The sequence below is a fragment of the Tachysurus fulvidraco genome, chromosome 3 (assembly GCF_022655615.1).
Source record: "Tachysurus fulvidraco isolate hzauxx_2018 chromosome 3, HZAU_PFXX_2.0, whole genome shotgun sequence".
Lineage (NCBI taxonomy): Eukaryota > Metazoa > Chordata > Actinopteri > Siluriformes > Bagridae > Tachysurus > Tachysurus fulvidraco.
In genome coordinates, this window is record NC_062520.1 from 32,683,062 (window position 1) to 32,699,013 (window position 15,952).

At 47.1% G+C, this 15,952-nt stretch overlaps 2 protein-coding genes across 2 annotated transcripts; one reads left to right on the forward strand and one right to left on the reverse strand.

Annotated features, from left to right (window-relative positions):
• Positions 1 to 4,747: 4,747 nt before the first annotated feature.
• LOC113648409 (keratin, type I cytoskeletal 13-like) lies at positions 4,748 to 6,905 on the reverse strand. The gene is made up of 8 exons (XM_047810830.1): positions 6,681 to 6,905; positions 6,418 to 6,500; positions 6,174 to 6,330; positions 5,819 to 5,980; positions 5,424 to 5,549; positions 5,269 to 5,343; positions 5,007 to 5,155; positions 4,748 to 4,924 (listed from the first exon to the last, which is right to left on the reverse strand). The coding sequence occupies exons 1-8, from the start codon at positions 6,849 to 6,851 to the stop codon at positions 4,810 to 4,812; spliced, it is 1,038 nt and encodes a 345-aa protein (XP_047666786.1). The 5' UTR covers positions 6,852 to 6,905; the 3' UTR covers positions 4,748 to 4,809.
• A 398-nt stretch (positions 6,906 to 7,303) lies between these two features.
• On the forward strand, positions 7,304 to 14,724 carry prpf3 (PRP3 pre-mRNA processing factor 3 homolog (yeast)). Its single transcript, XM_027162111.2, has 17 exons — positions 7,304 to 7,500; positions 7,958 to 8,113; positions 8,496 to 8,626; positions 8,709 to 8,864; positions 10,383 to 10,451; positions 10,542 to 10,813; positions 10,985 to 11,103; positions 11,309 to 11,496; positions 11,637 to 11,803; positions 11,892 to 11,974; positions 12,319 to 12,462; positions 12,679 to 12,778; positions 12,931 to 13,044; positions 13,139 to 13,257; positions 13,451 to 13,528; positions 13,673 to 13,734; positions 14,240 to 14,724. The coding sequence occupies exons 2-17, from the start codon at positions 7,969 to 7,971 to the stop codon at positions 14,387 to 14,389; spliced, it is 2,097 nt and encodes a 698-aa protein (XP_027017912.1). The 5' UTR covers positions 7,304 to 7,500; positions 7,958 to 7,968; the 3' UTR covers positions 14,390 to 14,724.
• Positions 14,725 to 15,952: the final 1,228 nt, after the last annotated feature.

A 15,952-nucleotide genomic window follows, 5' to 3' on the forward strand; every position in this document is an offset into this window, starting at 1 on the left:
AAAGGGCAGCCCATACATAGTTTCATACTAAATTTAATTTACACAAAAAGAACATAAGATGTTTCATTATGTTTGAAGGACTGGTTGTTTCAGGGCTTACAGAAGCTTCTGATGTACTATCTCCCAAACCATCACTTTTCTGAAGAGTGGAATGTCACTACAGAGAAAGAGACAGATGAATCAGGAGCATAATAAAATGTTTGAGGATTAAATGTGAACAGGAGCACCGTTGTACCTGTCTGAATGTGAATGGCTTTCCTTGAGAAAGGAAGTCTGCATATTTACAGACAAAAACACCACAGTCATTGCCATTCTACTGTTTAGGAATTGCCTAGACACAATAGCAGAACATTTAGTCTTAAAATTACACCTAATTCAGAGAAGACACATATAATTCATTATATGGTGTCAGAAAAGTTCTCATTCGGCCGATGGTCCATCTGGAAGCCTCCAAGATGCATCCTTTCTTGACCCTGTGCTCCTTTGTGAGGTACTTTCTGTTAAATAAAACATCTGGATATCTGGATATGCAAAGATGAATGATCAAGCCACAGAATAACAGTTCAATTTAATTCAAGTTTATTTGTATAGCACTTTTTACATTGACATTGTCTCAAAGCAGCTTTACAGAACATAAACATAGAACAAAGGTTAATATAACAGCAAAAATAAGAAGACACTCACAACAACATGACAGATATCATCATGTCTCTGAGTCATTGAGTCATAGCACTGTATGGTCTGGGATTTAAAATCAATTACCTGGTGGTTAGAAGCAATATAGGCAAGTTAAAGACAAACTTAAAATCAAAAATATTGTTTTACACTTTTCAAAGACATAAATATTAAAACAATGCATCCCAACTTATTATATATGACTTACAGCCAAAGCCCAGTGCATAGCTGCAAAGGAACAAAAACAAGATCCAACATGAAGAGGTCGTGAGATTTTGTCCAGTTCTTCACTGCTGCATGGCCTTCACCACTCTGAAGCTTTGGGTAGAAAAAAGTGCTGTAAGAGAAGACTTTAAGGCTCCCAGCTGATCACTGTTTCTCTTCGTTAACAAGGACAAATAGAAGTTGATAACCTTGAAATGAGAAGAGGGGAAAATACTCATTAAGAATGCATGACATTGGTGACATCCAGCATTAGTGCTTTATGATTGTAATGTGTCTGTCTGTGTTTTCCCCTTGTTTCTGTCTGCCGTCTCTCCCTGATGTTAATTGTTGACCCCGCCCACCTATCTGTTACCATGGACACTAATTACATTCAATCTCTTCCCCAGGTGTTTTGTCTTAGTCCTTGTCTGTCTCTGCTTTGTTATTGGCTCCTGTCCACTATATCTACTCTGTCCGTTCACTTCCCTGGTGTTGGTTGTTGTAGGTGTTTGGTTCATGTTGTTCTCTGTTCCTGTTCCGTGTCCTGATCTGTTTTGCCTGCCTGTATGTTTGTTTCTTGTTTTTGTCCAGTAAAGTCCTATCTGCATTTGGATCCTCTCTTGCCTTTTGTTTCACCGTGTCACATCGTGACAGAACGACCAACCCCCAATGGATCCAGCAGAAATCCTTTTTTGTCTACGTCAGGAGGACGCCCCAGTTGAGGAGTATACGGAGGTATTCGTGGACCTATGCAATGAGGTCAACTTTGGGGAGAAGGCCCTAAAAGACATTTTTAAGCATGGACTAAGGGACATACTGCGGTATTTGATGCCGTCTACCCGAGAAATAAAAACATTCTCGGAGTTCGTCAACTTGGCATTGCTCCTGGACGGGTCCACGCTAACCTTGAGCAGTGTAGAGACGGAAGCCGGCCGTAAGTATTTTTTTGGGGGGGGGGCAGCAAGCATCGGGGTCCGTGGGCCACAGAGTGGAATCAGCCACGGACGCCCGAATGCTCCACAGTGCCTCCGCCCAGACCAGTCCCGTGCACACCCGTGATTGAGCCAGTTCCCATGGCTACCGTACCGGCGAGCTCGGCTGAGGTCCGTGCTAACCGGCTGGTCTCCAAACTGGCGGATACCCCGATGAGGTCGGCTCGGGCGGCCGGCATCCCTAAGCCGACAGCTGGACCAGCCGGGTCGCCGGAATCGACCGGGTCGATGGAACCTGCCGAACCGACCGGGTCGACGGAACCGACCGGGTCGACGGAACCTGCCGGACCGACCGGGTCGACGGAACCGACCGGGTCGACGGAACCTGCCGGACCGACCGGGTCGACGGAACCGACCGGGTCGACGGAACCTGCCGGACCGACCGGGTCGACGGAACCGACCGGGTCGACGGAACCTGCCGGACCGACCGGGTCGACGGGACCGACCGGGTCGACGGAACCTGCCGGACCGACCGGGTCGACGGAACCTACCGGGACGACGGAACCTTCCGGACCGACCGGGTCGACGGAAACCTGCCAGGACGACCGGGTCGACGGAACCTGCCAGACCGACCGGGTCGACGGAACCTGCCAGACCGACCGGGTCGACGGAACCGACCGGGTCGACGGAACCTGCCGGACCGACCGGGTCGACGGAACCTGCCGGACCGACCGGGTCGACGGAACCGACCGGGTCGACGGAACCTGCCGGACCGACCGGGTCGACGGAACCGACCGGGTCGACGGAACCTGCCGGACCGACCGGGTCGACGGAACCTGCCAGACCGACCGGGTCGACGGAACCTGCCAGACCGACCGGGTCGACGGAACCTGCCAGACCGACCGGGTCGACGGAACCGACCGGGTCGACGGAACCTGCCAGACCGACCGGGTCGACGGAACCTGCCAGACCGACCGGGTCGACGGAACCGACCGGGTCGACGGAACCTGCCGGACCGACCGGGTCGACGGAACCTGCCAGACCGACCGGGTCGACGGAACCTGCCGGACCGACGGAACCTGCCGGACCGACCGGGTCGACGGAACCTGCCAGACCGACCGGGTCGACGGAACCGACCGGGTAGACGGAACCTGCCAGACCGACCGGGTCGACGGAACCGACCGGGTCGACGGAACCGACCAGGTCGACGGAACCTGCCGACCGACCGGGCCGACGGAACCGACCGGGTCGACGGAACCTGCCGAACCGACCGGGCCGACGGAACCTGCCGAACCGACCGGGCCGACGGAACCTGCCGGACCGACCGGGTTGACGGAACCTGCCGGACCGACCGGGTCGACGGAACCGACCGGGTCGACGGAACCTGCCGGACCGACCGGGTCGACGGAACCTGCCGGACCGACCGGGTCGACGGAACCTGCCGACCGACCGGGCCGACGGAACCGACCGGGTCGACGGAACCTGCCAGACCGACCGGGTCGACGGAACCGACCAGGTCGACGGAACCTGCCGACCGACCGGGCCGACGGAACCGACCGGGTCGACGGAACCTGCCGAACCGACCGGGCCGACGGAACCTGCCGGGTCGACGGAACCTGCCGGACCGACCGGGTCGACGAAACCTGCCGGACCGACCGGGTCGACGGAACCAGCCGAATCGGCCGGGTCGACCGAAATGACTGAGTCAGAGAACGCGGTCGACATCATGACACCCAAACTACCTGAACTCTCTGCTTGGCCTGAACCTATGCATGTTTCTGTTTTCCTGTGTTTTGCTTCTCTGGACTTGCCAGCCCTTCTACCTCCTGTCCCTCTGGTCTCTGACTCCGCCTCCAGCACCACCCTGGTCTCCGGTCCTGCTCTGGTCTCTGGCTCTGCCTCCGGCACCACCCTGGCCTCCTGTTCTACTGGCGCCGCCCTGGCCTCCTGCTCTGCCGGCTCCGCCCTGGCCTCCTGCTCTGCCGGCTCCGCCCTGGCCCCCTGCTCTGCCGGCTCCGCCCTGGACCCCTGCTCTGCCGGCTCCGCCCTGGCCCCCTGCTCTGCCGGCTCCGCCCTGGACCCCTGCTCTGCCGGCGCCGCCCTGGCCACCTGCTCTGCCGGCGCCGCCCTGGCCTCCTGCTCTGCCGGCGCCGCCCTGGCCTCCGGCTCTGCCGGCGCCGCCCTGGCCTCCGGCTCTGCCGGCGCCGCCCTGGCCTACGGCTCTGCCGGCGCCGCCCTGGCCTCCGGCTCGGCCGGCGCCACCCCGGCCTTCGGCTCGGCTGGCGCCACCCCGGCCTCCTGCTCAGCGGGCGCCACCACTACACGAACCCGACCCGCCCTCCCACCCTGGTAGCGCCTTCGCTCCACCCGCCTGAACTGGGTTTTGTGGACTTTGGAGCGTCTGGAAGCCGCTCGTAGGGGGGGGGGCTCTGTAATGTGTCTGTCTGTGTTTTCCCCTTGTTTCTGTCTGCCGTCTCTCCCTGATGTTAATTGTTGACCCCGCCCACCTATCTGTTACCATGGACACTAATTACATTCAATCTCTTCCCCAGGTGTTTTGTCTTAGTCCTTGTCTGTCTCTGCTTTGTTATTGGCTCCTGTCCACTATATCTACTCTGTCCGTTCACTTCCCTGGTGTTGGTTGTTGTAGGTGTTTGGTTCATGTTGTTCTCTGTTCCTGTTCCGTGTCCTGATCTGTTTTGCCTGCCTGTATGTTTGTTTCTTGTTTTTGTCCAGTAAAGTCCTATCTGCATTTGGATCCTCTCTTGCCTTTTGTTTCACCGTGTCACATCGTGACAATGATCAACAATTGTCTGATTACATCATACTATTGTTGCATGTGTGTGTGTGTGTGTGTGTGTGTGTGTGTGTGTGTGTGTGTGTGTGTTTGAGACAGTTAGATTTTCCACAAAATAACATGATTAAACATTTTTTTATTTTTAAACAGAAATGCTGGTTGAATTATACTTCAATAAAAACATTTCCAGTTTCTCCTTTACTACTTGGTTACAGATGTAGAGGAGGTTGAGACGACCTTCCCATCCACCACCTCTTCCACCACTGTGATGATTGCAGTTTTGGTGGTGGAGCTCTTGGTGGAGGAAATCGAGGCACTAATAAAACACAAAGAGGGAATATATTAGTGTCCCCAGGAATGACATTTATAGATAAATGAGTCCACTAAGATGAATTTACCTGCTGCTGGCCTCAGCATCCAGCAGTCTCCTGTACTCTGCGATCTCCAGCTCCAGTCTGGTCTTGATGTCCAGCAGCATCTGATACTCCTGAGACTGACGCTCCAGATCAGCACGAAGCTGCACCAGCTGCTCCTCCATACTTGTCACCTGGTTTCAAAAAACATAAATAACAAAGTAAACAATGCTACAGTAAAGAACTTTACTCAGAGAGCTTTGTGTTAAAAATCAAATGAAGAACTTTGTGAAGTCTTGATCTTTACCTGCACTTGGTATCCAGATAACTGCATGGCATAACGGGCTTGAGTCTCAGAGAGTGTTCCCTCAAGGGAGGCTTTCTGTGGGGTGGAAATGTGCCTTATTATCACAAATGTACGTCCAAGATTCTGATGATGTGAATGTCAGTGATTAGTCTCACCATGGCCAACAGAGACTGGAGCTCAATTTCCAAAGACTGTGATGTCCCCTTCACGCTGTTCACTTCTGTTTTGGAGACAGCCAGTGTCTCAGTGCTGGCAGCAACTTCCTGCTTCAGGCTCTCAGACTGCCGGTGTAAACACAGCACTGAGTTAGCATAAGCTTTGTGTGAATATAATCAAAAGGGTCTCAGGTTTGGTAAGCCCACGATGATAGCTGCTGTGATTACATAGCTTACAATGTTTCCACAACAGGAGCCTAAATTCACATCATTGGAACTCAAATCTGTTCTAGCATTATTTACAGCCTGGACTCTGTATGCTGCAGATCTGCAGAAGTTAGTAAATTAAATGCTGTAGTCTAGCTTTGATCATTTATGCACCAGTAGGAACGCACATTTTTCTGGAACCAGCCCTCAAGCTCCTTCTGGCTCTTGGCAGCAACGGCTTCATAGTGCTCACGGATTTCTGCCATGACACTGGTGAGATCTTGCTGTGGTGCAGCATCAACCTCAACATGAATCTGCCCACTCATCTGGCTACGTGCTGCTAGCAGCTCCTGGAGAGAGAGAAGAGTTGCATGTTTGGACTTTGAGGAATCAATTAGAACCTGAATACATTTTCAGATGTTTCCTTTTATTTTCAACAAGAAGTTATTCTAGTAAATCTCAGAAATTTGACCTAACCTACTTGAACATATCTGCATGACATATTTAAGTATTTTTATCAATTTGTTTGTAAATATTTCTGACCTCCTCATGGTTCTTCTTGAGGAAGACCAGCTCCTCAGTCAGGGCCTCAATCTGCAGGGTGAGATCTTTCTTGGTCAGGTTTAAATCATCCAGCAACCTCTTCAGTCCAGCGATATCAGCCTCAACAGACTGACGCATGGCCAACTCATTCTCATACCTGTGTGAAGACAGTGAAGAGTGCCTTCCAGTATCTCCTTTAAATCCTCAGAAAGTTAGGACTTTCTACATCATAATAAGATCTTACTTTATCCTGAAGTCATCCGCAGCCAAACTGGCATTGTCGATGCTAAGGTGGACTGTACCCTTCAACTGGATGACATCCAGAATCTGAAAACATCCATTAAAATACATAAAGTAAGAGGACATGCAATACTCCTAAGGGTCAACCCTGGGGAGCATTGTGAGGAACAATAGCTCTGAATGCAGTGAAGAACACATCTGGATGCCTTACGTACTTAAGTTAATCAAAGCATGTTTTTCCTAAAAGTTGACCTTTAAATGATCTACCTTAGCTTGAAGTTCACTGATTGTAGTCAAGGAACCAGAGTAGTCCTGTGCAGTAGGGGAGGACTTGCTGTCTAGGAACTGGTGTATCTTGAGCTCGAGGTCTGCATTGGCTTTCTCTAGTGAGCGAACCTTTTCCAGGTAGGAGGCCAGACGGTCATTGAGGTTCTGCATGGTGAACTTTTCATTGCCGATGATGCTAGAGTCTGCTTCTCCAGCACCACCTCCAATAAACCTTATGTTTCTGTTCGCCAAATATCACATTCATAAACGTATATTTTCAAAGTGCAAACCCCTTATTTAAGATTTAATCATGAGATGAAAATGTATTTTGACATTATTGAATTTTCTAAAAACCTGAAAGCCATGAGAACGATCGCTGTATTTAAGGACTTGGCACTTAGTCTGGACTGAAAGACTGTTGGCCTTCTGGCATATTGTGTTATTGTTACATGGCAATGATGACAATTGTTGTTAGTTTCTTTTTCTGTTCAATCAAATACTTAATAAATAAAGAGATTTAAAAAAAAAAGCATCCCTGGTTCAAGAACGCTTCACTTCGCCATCACTAACAGCAGGTGGCAGCACCAACGCGACTGTATTTCTTCGTCTCATAACGGAAGTAGTTGGTTATATTTCCTGTTCTTACTGCAGCGCCTGAACGTTTTCTGGACGCCGCGAACAGAAAGTTCGTTAAATTTATTTCTGTACAAAAATCTTTATTTATTAAACATTTAGTTTGTAGCGTTTCTGTGGTGAATAAGCTGAGATCTGGTGAAGAAAGGCTCTCTTTGGCGTTCGTACTTGTGGCAGAAATCAGCTGGTAAGTTAAATGTTTAAATCTAAACAGCTAGGCTAACGGCTAAGCTAACGGCTAAGCTAACGGCTACATCGTTTAGCATCAACTTACTTCAGACTAAACGTCACGTCACTTTATCACGAGAGCCGTACATTTATTTTATAGTTTTGTGTTTAAGGTTTTATTTTATTTGCACTCTTCAGCAGAGAAATGAGAGAAAATAAACACAGCTATAATGAAGACAGATAAACGGTGTAATGTTTAATAAAGTGTCTACATTAACACTACGTTAGGCTCTTGGTTATAAATAAGGGATTGTTTTGTTTTAACTGATTAACTGATTAACTTCCTGTTTAAAAATGCCATGCAGAAAGTATAAATCCTGAATGGAACAGTGTGAAATCGTTTGTAAGGTTGTGGATGTGTCTTTATGACCCGTTATGACCTGTTATGACCTGTGTCTCCTCCTCACACATGTCAGATCTTCTCAGCATGTCTTTGCCCAAGAGGGAGGTGGAGGAGCTGCGGCCCTGGGTGGAGCGCACGGTGAAGAAGGTGCTGGGCTTCTCAGAGCCCACTGTGGTCACTGCGGCTCTGCACTGCCTGGGCAAAGGGCTGGACAAAAGGAAAACAACAGGTACAAAGCACATGTCTCTGCCTTGTCCAGGCACTGGGGGTATTAAGTGAAAAGTGACGTGACATACGGCTAAGTACGGTGACCCATACTCAGAATTCGTTCTCTGCATTTGACCCATCCAAAGTGCACACACACACACACACCGTGAACACACACCCGTAGCAGTGGGCAGCCATTTATGCTGCGGTGCCCGGGGAGCAGTTAGGGGGATTGGTGCCTTGCTCAAGGGCACCTCAGTCGTGGCCGGCCTGAGACTCAAACCCACAACCTTAGGATTACGAGTCAGACTCTCTAACCATTAGGCCATGACTTGCCCACCCCACTTCTAGCTTTGATGAAACACATTTCTAATGATGTGGCTTTGGCTTTCTGTGTGTCTCAGACCAGCTGAGGCCGTTTCTGGACGAGTCGGCGAGCAGCTTCGTAGAGAGGCTCTTCGAAGCGCTGGAAGAGAGCAGGAACTCTCGGGGCAACAAAGGCACGGTGGAGAAAAACCGCAAGAGAGAACTGAAGGTCAGTGTGATACAGAGCGGCAGAGGATACTTTTAAAATAGTTTGTGAAGTGCAACGGTGAATCCAGCTCGTGTCTCTACAGGATGTGTTTGGCGACGAGGTGGAGATGCAGAAAGATCTCGAGGCAGGCGAAACGACAGGGAAGAGGAAGAGAGTACCTCGATTCGAGGAGGTTGAAGAGCCAGAAGTTCTTCCTGGACCTCCTACAGAAAGTCCTGGCATGCTCACAAAGATGCAAGTAAGTATAAAGGCATCTCCATGTTGTCCTATTGCGAAGTGGAACCAAAATCATTGTGTTTCTGGTGAAAGTGTTTAGTTTCAGATGAGGCACGAACACTGTCAAGGGTAAAGGCTACTAAAGAGGCTCAGCATTAATACAGTGCCTTGCAAAAGTATTCACACCCACTGAAAGTTCCCACATTTTGACGTTACAACCACAAAGAAAAATGGATTTTATTAAATAGACCGAACGAAAGTGGGATGAAAATTATAAATGGTGTCAATTTTTATTTATTTATTTTTTACAAATAAATGAGTGTGGTGTACATTTGTATTCAGCCCCTTTTACTCTGATACCCCTAAGTAACATCCAGTGAAACCTTCAGAAGTCACTTAATGAGTAAAAAGAGTCACCAGTGTGTCATTTAATCTCAGTATAAATACAGCTCCACTGTGAAGCCCTCAGAAGTGTGTTTGAGAACATTAGTGAACAAACAGCATCATGAAGACCAAAGAACACACCAGACAGGTCAGGGATAAAGTTGTGGAGAAGTTTAAAGCAGGGTTATGGTTATAAATTAATATCCTGAGCCTTGAACATCTCACAGAGCATGATGTACGATCCATCATCCGGAAATGGAAAGAGTACAGCACGACTGCGAGCCTACCGAGACACGGACGTCCACCTAAACCGGCAGGCCATGCAAGGAGAGCATTAATCAGAGAAGCAGCCAATGACCACAAACTGACCCTAATCATACAGCCAGAGCTACAATTGAGTGGTTTAGATCAAAGCATATTCATGTGTTCGAACGGCCCAGTAAAAGTCCAGACCTAAATCCAACTGAGAATCTGTGGTGAGACTGAAACTCGCTGTTCACAGACGCTCGCTTGAGCTATTTTGTAAAGAAGAATGGGCAAAAATTTCACTCTAGATGTGCAAAGCTGTTAGAGACAAACCCCAAAAGTCTTGCAGCTGTAATTGCAGAGAAAGGTGGTTCTACAATGTACTGACTCAGTGGGGCTGAATACTAATGCACACCACACACTTCATATTTATTTGTAAAAAACAATTTGGACACCTTTTATCATTTTCCTTCCACTTCACAATTATGTGCCACTTTGTGTCGGTCTGTCACATAAAATCCTAATAAATACATTTTTCTTTGTGGTTGTCAAAATGTGGAAAAGTTCAGTGGGTGTTAATACTTTTGCATAGCACTGTATCTATTCTAATATTAGGTTCACACAATAATTATATTTTGTATTTAAAGCTTTTGTGTATATAAAGATATTTTTGATAAATAGCCACTCAGCGCCTGGTCTAAAAGCTTTGTGATTTTTATTGATGCTTTTTTCTAAATTGCACAACAAATAAAAACCTGGTTGCATTTAAGCTTTTTTTAGTTGGGACTAAAACAGAACAGCTGCAGACCTGTGAAATGTCCTGCACAGGTTTCACAGGAGTTCAGCCACTGAATGTGGTGTAATTGGTTTTTACCTTCTCTTAATGAGTCAAGACCTGTTTCTTCTGTAGATAAAGCAGATGATGGAAGCAGCCACACGCCAGATAGAAGAGAGGAAGAAGCAGCTTAGTATCACGCAGGTAACGAAGGAACCGAGCGGTGTTTAAGATCATGAACTGTTCACTTACCAGCTACATGGAGTCAAAAGTAACTGTAGTTTTAATCTCCAGCCCAGACTGCCCCTACCTACCCCCCAACCATCAGCGCCTGGCATGCGCTCTCTCCAGCCTCCTGCTCCAGGCCCAGGTCAGTCTATTGCCCCCTCACAGGCTGCTAGCTTCATGAACGACGCCATTGAGAAGGCACGCAAAGCCGCTGAGCTCCAGGCCAAGATTCAGTCTACTCTGGCCATGAAGCCGGGCATCCTGGGAGCTGTACCCAGTGCTGGACCACACAACCTTGTGGCACTCGCTAACCTGCATGCCATGGGCATCGCACCACCGTGAGTATAGCAGAGAATCGCCATGCACACACAAGCACACTTTAAGGAGATAGAGAGCATGTGTTAAGGTTTAACATATGTCAAGTATAATATCATGTTTATATGTAAGACATACGAGTGCCTACGTCATCTCAAGCTCTCCGTCTGTCACTGTTCGTTGTGCTTTTACAGCAAAGTGGAGGCCCGTGAGATCACAAAGCCCACGCCACTCATTCTGGACGAGCTCGGGAGAACCGTCGACGCCAGCGGCAAAGAGGTGGAGCTCACACACCGCATGCCGACTCTGAAAGGTAACACTGAACCTGGTGAAGAGAATTAGTGGCAAACCGACAAGCTTGTTTTTGCTGAAGCTACAGAACCTCTGGAGCTCCAGGATGAGCACTAGTTCATTAACAGTTTGACTAGACATTTTCTTGGCTACTTTTTTGTTGGTTCTACATTAATTTGTAAAGAGAACTTACTTTTATCCCCCTCATCCCCCCCTCCCTTCTCTAGCTAACATCAGAGCAGTGAAGCGAGAGCAGTTTAAGCAGCAGCTGAAGGAAAAGCCCAGCGATGACCTCGAGTCTGCGTCTTACTTCGACACCAGGTTGGCCATTCCACAGCCTCAGAGACAAAAGAAGGGGTTCAGGTTCCATGAAAGGGGTCGCTTTGAGAAAATAGGCCAGCGGATACGCACCAAGGTGACGGCCGACTTATCATCTCTCTGAAATGAAATCCTCATGGTTATTTAGTTCACATGTAATATTTACTGCTTTGACTCATCATGTTGATGCTCCTTGTTTCAGTGGCTGATGGAAGCATGTGATTGTTTCTCTCTCAGGCTCAGTTAGAGAGGTTACAGATGGAGATTGCGCAGGCAGCCAAAAAGACGGGCATCCAGGCGTCTACCAAGCTGGCTCTTATTGCCCCTAAGAAGGAGCTCGGTGAAGGTGACGTGCCTTCCATGGAGTGGTGGGACTCCTTCATTCTGCCCAACAATGTCGAATTGTAAGAATGAAAGCAGTCAAGTTGTGTTTAGGTCACAAAATTTCTGCATCTGCTACAATGTGAGATTTTGCTTCCTTGTGTCTTTCAGCTCGCCTCAGGCTGTGTTCAATATCTCGGACTTCCACGGAATCACCAATCTGGTGGAACATCCTGCACAAATGGCTCCTCCAGGTAGAGTTTAGGCCTCAGAGGTCCTGGGCTTGTTGTAGCCATTGCATGTCTCTTCATGTAGCAGAGAGACTTTGTGATAAAAGCTCTGTAATGCAGGGGAGGAGAAAGCTCCAGGGTTTTTTGTTTGCTTTTCCCTTTTCACACAAAATACTTATATACACTAAATACTTATAATCTGACATTTATTGCAAAAGTAAATAAAACAGCAACATGTGAGGGGAGAGAGAGAGAGAAGGAGCAGTTGCAACCTTACTGCTGCATCCTCAGGATATCTCATTAATAACAAACACAACTCCAGGTACCTTACTGTAATTTAGCTGCTAATGCTGTTATCTTCTTCTCAGTGGATACGGACAAGCCGGTGACTCTGGGTGTGTACTTGACTAAGAAGGAGCAGAAGAAGCTGAGGAGGCAGACGCGGCGTGAGGGTCAGAAGGAGATGCAGGAGAAGGTCAGACTCGGCCTCATGCCTCCACCAGAACCAAAAGGTAAAGCGGAGATGGCTGAACACCGGCGTCCTGCACACACACACACACAACACGTTTCTGATGGAGCAACACACACACGTTTGTGTTCTCTTTACTGCACATTAACAGACCAGTTATGAAGCATCTGATATGAACGATATTCATTTGTCTTTTATATATAAACATATAGCTGACAGAATGATTAGTTGACTCATCAGTGCCTGTGTGTTTTGGCAGTACGGATCTCTAACCTGATGCGAGTGCTGGGCACAGAAGCCGTACAGGATCCCACCAAAGTTGAGGCACATGTCCGAGCACAAATGGCCAAGAGACAAAAGTAAGTGTCCTGCATTCATCCATGTTGTCTAATGTTTGTGGTGTTTTGTACCTGACCGAGGATTTAAGAGGTATGATGAACTCATGGCATGATGCATTAAGTGGGCAAATAGCAGAGCAATAGCTATAAATCCTGTGTGTTTGTACATCCAGAGCTCACGAGGAGGCAAATGCAGCACGCAAACTGACAGCAGAGCAAAGGAAGGAGAAGAAGGTGAAGAAGCTTAAGGAAGATCTGAGCCATGGTGTTCACATCGCTGTCTATAGGTAACATCTCCCTAAAGTCTTACAACTGTCAGTGTATTGGGGATAAATATGGGTGAAGTGAACAGTTAGTAAAGGAACCTGTGTTTTTTTGTAGGATCCGAAACCTGCACAGCCCATCTAAGAAATTTAAAGTGGAAGCCAACGCTAATCAGCTGTATCTGACCGGCACCGTGGTGCTGCACAAAGACGTCAACATTGTGGTGGTGGAAGGAGGTGAGAGAGAAGCCGCTGACCTCCAACCTGCTGCCTTTAGAACGTTCCCTTGTGACTCGGACACTAAAGTGTCGTATTTAACGTTCAGCTTGGATTCACCGATTCGATTTATTCTCCTGATTGTTGTTCACTGTTTTATTCCTCACACACACACACATTGGGTTACACACTAAACCATGTGTCTGACTTACAGGACCCAAATCCCAGAAGAAGTTTAAGAGGCTGATGCTGAACAGGATCAAATGGGAGGAGCCGAGCTCTAAGAGAGATGGTAAGAGAAGGCATCATGGGAAAATTACATAATATCAACAGGGTGGACTTTCTTTTTTTATGCTAAACACATTTGCTTATTGTTCCAAAAAAGGCTTCTGTTTCAAATAAGCCAGCTGCAGAATCTAACATTGTGTCCCCACAGACCCTGACGGCTCGGACGACGAGGGATCGAAGAAGCCGAACAAGTGCTCGCTCGTCTGGGAGGTGAGAACACGTCGGTGTTTGTGGGAGGGACGTAATGAAATAAACGGATTAACCACAAAGAAACTTCTACATGGTGTAATGTCAAAGTGTCAAAGAAGCGTAACAAGATGTCCATCATGCTACATTTACTACACACTCACCAGTGGGTGATCTTACTATGGTCACTATAGTAATGTACATCAGTGACTACTGTAGCTGTAGCTAACATTACTAATGAGTTTTCTAGCTGAGGTTGGTTCTTCTGTTAAACATGACTGGTCTCGGGTCAGTTTGTAGCTGCTTCTCCCTGCATCTTTATTTATTTATTTATTTATTTATTTATTTTGTAATTGCATTGGTTCTGTCTCTGAACTCTATATTGACTAAATGGGAAGAAGTTAGGAGTCTTAGTGCACTTCAATTAACCTAGAAAATGAGTCTGTGATGTTTACCTTCTCTCTCTCTCTCTCTCTCTCTCTCTCTCTCTCTCTCTCTCTCTCTCTCTCTCTCTCTCTCTCCAACACAGGGCACAGCCATGGAGCGCAGCTTCGGGGACATGAAGTTCAAGCAGTGTCCCACAGAGAACATGGCACGTGAACACTTCAAGAAGCATGGCGCAGAGCACTACTGGGATCTGGCTCTGAGCGAGAGCGTGCTGGAGACAGCCGATGACTGAGAGACAGGGCGAGCGAGTGTGTGTAACGTGTGTGAGATGATCTGCACTGCTGCTACTCTTGGATATTGGGTTTTTGTGATCATAGCAGGACGTTTGGGAATCTAGTGCATGGACGCTTTTCTCCTGGGACTTCTACAGAACGTTCAAGACGGCTGCCTTGGTTTCGTCATTCCACAGACACAAGAATCCTTTACAGCCAAAACTGTACATTTGTTTTTATTTCCCTTCCTTTTTTTATTAGGCAGATGTGTGACTATGCAGATGCTGGTGTCTTTAGATGTGAACCACTGCGATTACCAACTGCACACACTGATTAAACTTTTGGAGGGAAACCAGCTTTTTGCTTCCTAGATTTATCCAAGTGTTCATTCTTTTTCCTTCTGACCAGTGGGAGGTCTGTTAGATTTCTTCAAAACAAATTATAAGAGAATCAAAGCACCTTTTCTTTGCATCCATCTTACAGCACCTTGTGTTTATAGGCTAGAAAATGTGGCTGTTAAGAATTTACATTCATCTGAGTAACAATAGGATCATATGAGGGGGAGGGGGGGGGCATGTACACAAACAACCACCATTTAATCTTCTATTACTTTCAGGCATGAAGTAGATTTCAGTGATTAGTGTTTAATCTAAATATTCATGCAGAGTGAGAATTTAAATCAAAAATTATTTTCAGTCTGAAGGTTTTTCATAATTTCTGTTAGTTCAATGATCCTTAAAGCGCACAAAGTCATAACCACAGAAACATCCAGCATTAACGTTTCTGTCCGACAGCAAACAGCTTAACTGGACCGTTTACAGCAGTGAGAGAAAATCTGATCTTTACACCAAACGTAGTGCAAGAACATTTGTCCATCAGACGTCCGCTGGGCTTCATTTGTCTTTTTACATTACATAATTAAATTACATAAATTAAATTACATAAATGGTTGTAGTTAATATTCACATGCTTCTGTTTATTAATGTAATTAGCCCTAAATGACCATGTGTTCACACACCACAGCTATCTGCCACTGAATGACCCCCAATAACAGCAATGGGCCAGAGCTTGGAGCCGAGGTACAGAACGTGAACTGACGGGAAAATGGTTTGAACATAGAGACGAGGAAACTGCTGTAGTTGGATGATCAGAATCAGAAAGGTTTTTATTGCCAAGCGTGTTTTCACATACGAGGAATTTGTTCTAGTACAGAAGCTCCACAGAGTAACAGAGTGACATTGACATGATCTCAGAATCAGATTTATTGGCCAAGTGTGTTGATACACAAGGAATTTGGTTCCAACAGACATGAACACATATAATAAAGGCAGTCGTATGTTGATTGCAGACACAAAGCACATCACAGATGGAAACTGCTATGATTGTGTTGGGTTTTTGTGCCCCAACAACCTGTCATCAGGAAGCTGCTGATGGTGCAGCACAATAAAGAGTAAGAGTGAAGACACAATGAATTCTCTCAGCAGTTTGGGATGACGACCATACAGGACGTCTAACCCTAACCCAGAACAATTACTTTTTAATTAAACAACTAAGTCTTAATTTTATTGCTTTTCTTTTTCCTT

Bases quoted from the DNA above. Each gene is read 5' to 3' on its own strand.
- prpf3 (XM_027162111.2), top strand. From the start codon at position 7,969: ATGTCTTTGCCCAAGAGGGAGGTGGAGGAGCTGCGGCCCTGGGTGGAG. The intron at 8,865-10,382 runs GTAAGTATAAAG...TTTCTTCTGTAG, and splicing joins GCATGCTCACAAAGATGCAA to ATAAAGCAGATGATGGAAGC. The intron at 10,814-10,984 runs GTGAGTATAGCA...GTGCTTTTACAG, and splicing joins GCCATGGGCATCGCACCACC to CAAAGTGGAGGCCCGTGAGA.
- LOC113648409 (XM_047810830.1), bottom strand. From the start codon at position 6,851: ATGCAGAACCTCAATGACCGTCTGGCCTCCTACCTGGAAAAGGTTCGC. The intron at 6,331-6,417 runs GTAAGATCTTAT...GTCTTCACACAG, and splicing joins GCGGATGACTTCAGGATAAA to GTATGAGAATGAGTTGGCCA. The intron at 5,981-6,173 runs GTCAGAAATATT...CTCTCTCTCCAG, and splicing joins TCAAGAAGAACCATGAGGAG to GAGCTGCTAGCAGCACGTAG.